The following is a 6,738-nucleotide window of genomic DNA, read 5'->3' as shown; positions in this document are numbered from 1 at the left end:
ATCTTTGACAGTAGGAGATGTGATGATTTTGTGTACCATGTTGTCATCCAATGTCTTGTAGAGGATGTCTTTTGCTATGTTGTCGAGGTTGTTCTTTCTTTTATCTTCACTGGTCCACTCAGATCTAGCCTTCTCAATCTTTATCGGACCGTCGGTGATGACAAACCACCTGTCATCATCTATGACAACTAGATGAGCGTGGAATCTCGCCTTCAACACGACATAGTTTTTCTCTAAAAACATGGGAACATTGTTGATGACAGCCATAGACATGATTCAAATTCCTTAGAAGCTTAAGAATGGAAAACGAGGCTCTGATACCAATTGATATGATCGACTTTATCAATAGAGACGGGGGTCTGGCTATTGATGACGACTTCGGATAAACGGTTTGATAGAAATACTTTTAGGGATTAATATTTCTTTCTATTCTTCGTAAATCCTTCGAACTCTTGAAACAGATTCAAGTGCGGAAATGTTCGTCGGATTTGATGTTTTGAACCAATGAAAGATGAATGGAAGAAAGTAAAGAACACAAGAAGTTGTTTATGGATGTTTGGAGCAAACTCTCCTATGTCATCCCTTCTTCCAACCACTGGAAGAATTTACTATATTTCTTTGAATTAAATACAGTTCACTAATCTAGCTAACTCTCTGTTGAACAAAACAACCATTGTTCAACTTACAACACTTAAGTTTTCTCACAGAAAAGACAATATGTAATACAATGTATTCACAGCTAGATGATAAGTGAAATGTTTGATTTCAAAAACTTTTTTGAATGAAAAATGAAGCAGCTCTCTCTTTCTTGTATTTTTCAGCCAGCAATTTGTCTGTTGTCTTAGGCAGCAATTTATTCTTGAAAAACATCAACGGTCAAATCCAAGGACACATGTCATCTTTCCGTTGGATGTACTATCCATGAGGTATTGGGTAGTACAACAAAAAAAGATTCTTGAGATCGTGGGTAGTACAATGTGTGGCGGTTATTCATTTGTTGAGCTCTGTTGTCAGCTGCTTGGAAGACTCTGCTGTCAGCTGCCAAGAAGAGCATCTGACTTCAGATGCCCTTCATCAATCATCACTTAAGATGATTCGAACCTAAGTCACATGTATGATAGACGGACATGCTTACCACTACACCACTTAAGATGTTAATATTTAAATTTATATTTATATATTTGATATGACTAACAATTATTGAACTTAGTTTTATCCAAAAACTATTTCATCAATCATCAAATTAAAATTGTTAATTTATTTTAAATCAATTAAAAATCTCAACCCAACCGTCTTTATTTATTTTTTCCCTCTTGTTTTATTACATTCAATCTTTTGAGATGTTAAAAATGAAAAAAATAAATAAATAAATTGTAAAGGCTAAGGAATTTAAAAAACAGTCAAAATTAACTAATATAGACCTTTGAGTGTTGTGGTACATAACGTATAAAAAACTCTTTTCACACGTAATCAAACGTCGAACTCACTTTTTTAATTTCCTAAAATTATATGGCAACTCTCTAGTCGTAAGGTTAATTAATATTGAAATATCTAAAGAAAGCCTATGGGAATGTAAGTTATGGAGACGTCTATAAAACTTAGTTTTTAACTTTAAATTTTCAATAACCTTAAAATCAATTCTCTTCACTTACATTTTCAAAAATTAACTTTTTAAGGCGTCACGAATTGTTCAAAACTCGTCAATCAATTTTTTTTTAAAATCGATCACAATAAGAACCAAATAGGACATCACATAAGGGTCTCTGTCTCTATATAAATTATGTATTTGTTTGAAAAACTCTGTTTTTTCAATCATTTTTTCTTGGGCATATTTGAAGATGTTTGCTATTTGACTTCTATTTGTGATTATATTAACATAAGAAAATTGTGTTAATTAAAAAATAATTAAGAATCAATTGTATATCTTAGAGAATTCAAACTCATATCTTTTGTAAGAATAATATTTTTAATCTTCTTTCCGGATTAATATATTTGTATGATGTCACCTCTAATAAAATATTGACATTTTTCATATAGTATGGGAGATCGCAGTTTCTTAAGGAGCTCGACCACCTGAAGTAACTAGAGAAACCTCCTAAATATCATGGATGTAATGTTCTTCTGTTCTTCCTACTCAATCAAGCCTCAAAATTTACTTATTTTTTCTAAACATGATTACTCCTAAAGGTTTGAAATAAACATTATTACACATAATAAACATTAAGTAACAAGGTTGAGATATCATCGAACTAGTTTACCTCTATAATCAAAAAGCTAAACCAAATTTAAAAATGTAGATGAGATCTAGTTTACTTCTTTTTTGGGGGTCAATTTTAACCATCCATTTTAATTGAACTAATTTTGATATTAAGAACTTTATTATTTAATAAAATGAATTTTAATGATTGAAATAAACTAGCTATACAAAAAATAAATTAATAAATAACAAATATTTATTAGACCCAATTATTATTTGAGACTTGAAATTGGGTTTTGGATGAATAGTAATTGAACCAATATTTAATAAATTATCAAAGTTAATAACTCTAAATAAGCTTTTTTTTTTTCATTCAAATTTAACTATTTCAACAAATAAAGTTTGGAAATACCATTCAAAATACTTCATTAATAACAATTTTCAGCATATGATGTGAAATTGATAAAAAGAAAACAATCAATTTCTATATATATAATCATTTTAAAGATAACAAGCTAGAAGAAGAAGATCCAGATATAGGATTGGTTTCACCATTGTTGAACAATAATATATTTTACTAATTAATCTACAAAGATTTGTAATTAACCTTTCTGCAAGTTCTTGTGTGGAACCCTTTAAATCTAACCACGTTTAGCCAACCTTGAAGAGCTTCTTGTTGTAGTTGCAGGACTTGAAGATGAACTTCTTGTAACCCTAACAGATTTCTTCTCCAAATGATCAAATTTATCATCCAACTTCTCATCATGAATCTGATCTATATCCTCCTCCTCCTCATCATCATCATCATCTTCCTCAATCATGAAACGCCGACGACGACGCTTGTTGGAAATTGGATCAGAAGGCAGCGACGAATCGCCGATTGGTGAAGATGAATCGGCAAGTTGAGATTTCTTCATCTGGAAATCCTCACGCTCTGTGCGTAGGCGCTTGACGTTACCTTCAATTCGGCCTTGAAGACGGAGACGATTGAAGCTACGACCTCCCATCGACCAGTGAGCCTCATTGGACCAAGATGTGAACGGATCAAGAAGTGGCGGAGGTGGATCGACTCGTTCATCGTTGAATTTGACGTCGGTGTAGAACCTGGGCCTTGGTAAGCTGCTGCCGTAAAACTTGCCAGGACCAAGAGGATCCACCATTTTCGAATAACTTGAGAGAGACGATGAATGTGAGATTGAGAATTAGGGTTTCAGGTTTTGAAGATTTAATGCCTCTGGATTTTGGCGGGAGTTATGGCGCTACATACTTTGGTGTTTGGGCGCGAACAGGCTTTTAGCCAATTATTTATTTATTTTGTTATACAAATTAATTATTTTATAAATCAACTAAAATGAGAACTATTAAAATTATAAACTCAAAAAATAATTCAAAAAAATTGTAAGATAAACATTATTAATACATTCATATTTCAAAATGTATATACTAAATAATAGTAGTTTCACAAATAGATTAAGCTAATTATTAATTTATTGGTTTTTGTAACAATTTAGAATTATATATATATATATATATATATATATATATATATATATATATATATATATATATATGTGGGGGAAAGATATTAGCAAATAATGTGTAGAAAAAAAAAATTAATAGAAGTAAGAATTTTGAGATTTTTAATCAAAGTAGGTGATACTTATCACTTTAATTTTACCGGTTTATTGGATATCGGTCTTAACGGTTCCGGTTAACCAGTTTTTTACCGATTAAACGATTCGATTTTTGATTGAACTATTAAAAGCATATATATTTAACTATTAAAATATATATATATAAATAAAAATAAATAAAATGATATAGTTTTATATTTTAACTCAAAAACTAAATACTTAATTTGTTATAATAATACTCATGTGATCAAATTAATATTTAAATAGAGCTCAATTTTATTATATTTATTTATTTTAGTTTTTTTTTTAAATAAGGTTATAAGAAAATTCAAACCAAATACAGAATTCTAATTTAACTACACAGAGCTGTATAATTTGGTCGGTTTGCTCCTTTCATAAAATTAAGAATATATTTGTTTTATAAAATGACATTGTTTTATATTTTTTTATTATATTAATATATTTTAGAGGGATGATTAGTGAGTAAATTTGAAAAAAGACGTGTAATATGATAAACTGAAAAATGAATAAAATTTATTTCTCTACTTTCTCTTTTATTTTTACTTTATTTTTCAGCTAATAAGATATCTTTATCCTTTTATAATAAGAAATGATTGGAGTAAGAAATTTAAAAAATAGAATAAAATTAATTAGTTAAAAAAATAATAAAATTTGTATATCTATTACAATATTTTTTTTTATAATTTTCTTAACAAACAATAAAAATAATTCAATTTCTTTCTTTTCTTTCTCTATTTTTACTTTCCTCATTTTATCATCCACACTTTTAAGTTCTATTTTTTTTTCTTTTTTCAAATAATTTGCAGGGTGAACACAATCCAACATCATACTTTTTCTTCTTTGTAGTTAAGGATTACAATTTGAAACCGTCAAGTGTTAATTGAACCGAATTAACTTGCTTGGGCGATTTTTCTCCGAAATTGAACGGGAATGAGTCGGGGATGATATTTATGTCCTCCGTCCCGACCCGACCTCACCCCGATTATGCTCCCAACACTATAAATACAATTAAATATATAAGATCATTAATATATTTATTTATTCACAATATTTTATAAGAGTTGTAATTTTATTTTTTTATAAAAATATAAAATTTTAATATATATTATATTAAAAATCTATTTATATAATTTTACTTTTATAAATTTTATTTTAAAATATTTTATAAACGGTGCCCCGTAGAGAATTCCCGAAACCGAATGGGAGCGAGGATAGTATTAAAAAAAATCCACGAAATAAATATAGGACGGAGAAAATAATTTTATTCTCCGTCTCGAACCGCTCCATTGTCATCTCCAGTGTAACCGACAATTTAAGCCCTATTATGGTTCAAGGCAAATCTATTTTTTTAGAACATAAGTTAAATGATTTAAATTGATCAATTTTGCTGCTCTAGAACATATATATTCTTCTAACTTACTTAGTGTTATGTTAGAATTTTTCTTAATCAAGAGTTTTTTTTTAATCTCATTTCAAAAACATATTTTTACTTATCTTCATTGGCATATTACAAGATTCTATTTTGACAAGTGGTTTGCGGGAAAGGATTGACTATAAATAAAAGTTATAATATTGAATAAGTTAACTTTTTGAAAAAATAATATTGAATAAACAGGTTAAAAATATATAAATTTTAGGAAGTTAGGAATGTACTTAAACAGGATAAACATATATAAACAGGATAAACATATTTTTTTAAGTTTAATTTGAGCTCAATCTAGATAATATTGTATCTATCTTTTCTCGCTTAAATTCATTTATCCTGTCATCTACATTTTTTTTTATGTAAATCCTATATCTCTAACAATCAAGTAACTCAATAGATTTTTTGAAATAAAAAACATAGTCTCCTTGTAGCAAAAAATAGTATATAATGATGGTAGAAAATAATGATGTATATAATTGAACACTTGGCTCTGTTCTGAAATGTTGATATATCACCTATCATCTTTAAGAACTCATAGCTTTGTACATAAAAGACTATATACAATAGGAGTTTTGCTTTTAGGAAATAATATCAAATATCCCCTTGAACTTATAATCATAAATTAAATTAACCCCTTTTACTTATACATATTATGGATCAGATTAAGTAACATCTAGCCGTTCTTCATCTTTTTAGAAATTATTTGCATGTTATTGCCACATATTTATATATATCACGTAATATTGATATATAATGGTTAAATGAATTTGTCTGGATATTGATATATGTGGGAGGTCATGGCAATGTGATTGATCTCAAAATATATAGTTACAATATGCCATAACTTGTCTGAAAAACTTCAACATGTGAAGCGCGATCGGTACAAACAGGGACGAATCTATGTAGGGGCTCGGGTAGGCTGAAGCCCATTCCGAAAAAAAAAAATTTAAGGTAAAAATATGACATTACCCTTAATTTTTTTAAAAAAATTTATATAATTCATTGTTTTTTTATCTAATTATTAAAAAAATGATAAAACTTTACTTTTATATACTTGGGTTTTTCAAAATTTTCTCGTTATTATTTTAAGCCCACCCCAGTTCGATATCCTGGGTCCGTCCCTGGGCACAAGTGGCACGACACGGTATTGTCTTGTGTCGTTCAATAAGTTTCTCTAGTCTAGGGTTTCTTGTGCATTTTTAAGTGCCACTGGAATTTTTTCCTCGATTACGGTTTATCTGTGATCATCTCTTAGAGTTTCTTCAATTACTTTATTTCTACCCTTATGGGAGAAAGGAAGAATAAAAGTAATAAATCTAAAAAAAGTTAGGGATTTTGTGCTAGAAGGAATTAAGGAAGCAGTAGTCAAAAAATTGAAAGAATTGCTGAAGAAATTATCAAATAACAGCAGGATACCAACACAAGTAAGCAATCTATTCCAACTACTGTTGGGAAAATTC

The 6,738-nt window shown here is 28.9% G+C and overlaps 1 protein-coding gene across 1 annotated transcript; it reads right to left on the bottom strand.

Annotated features, from left to right (window-relative positions):
* Positions 1 to 2,838: 2,838 nt before the first annotated feature.
* Positions 2,839 to 3,357, bottom strand: LOC124943286. Its single transcript, XM_047483824.1, has one exon. The coding sequence runs from the start codon at positions 3,355 to 3,357 to the stop codon at positions 2,839 to 2,841; it is 519 nt and encodes a 172-aa protein (XP_047339780.1).
* Positions 3,358 to 6,738: the final 3,381 nt, after the last annotated feature.

The sequence above is a fragment of the Impatiens glandulifera genome, chromosome 6, assembly GCF_907164915.1.
Source record: "Impatiens glandulifera chromosome 6, dImpGla2.1, whole genome shotgun sequence".
Classification (NCBI taxonomy): domain Eukaryota; kingdom Viridiplantae; phylum Streptophyta; class Magnoliopsida; order Ericales; family Balsaminaceae; genus Impatiens; species Impatiens glandulifera.
The sequence above is the reverse complement of the archived record's forward strand: the minus strand, read 5'-3'. Positions and strand labels throughout refer to the sequence as shown.

Coding starts and splice junctions, on each gene's coding strand:
- LOC124943286 (XM_047483824.1), bottom strand. CDS start 3,357: ATGGTGGATCCTCTTGGTCCTGGCAAGTTTTACGGCAGCAGCTTACCA.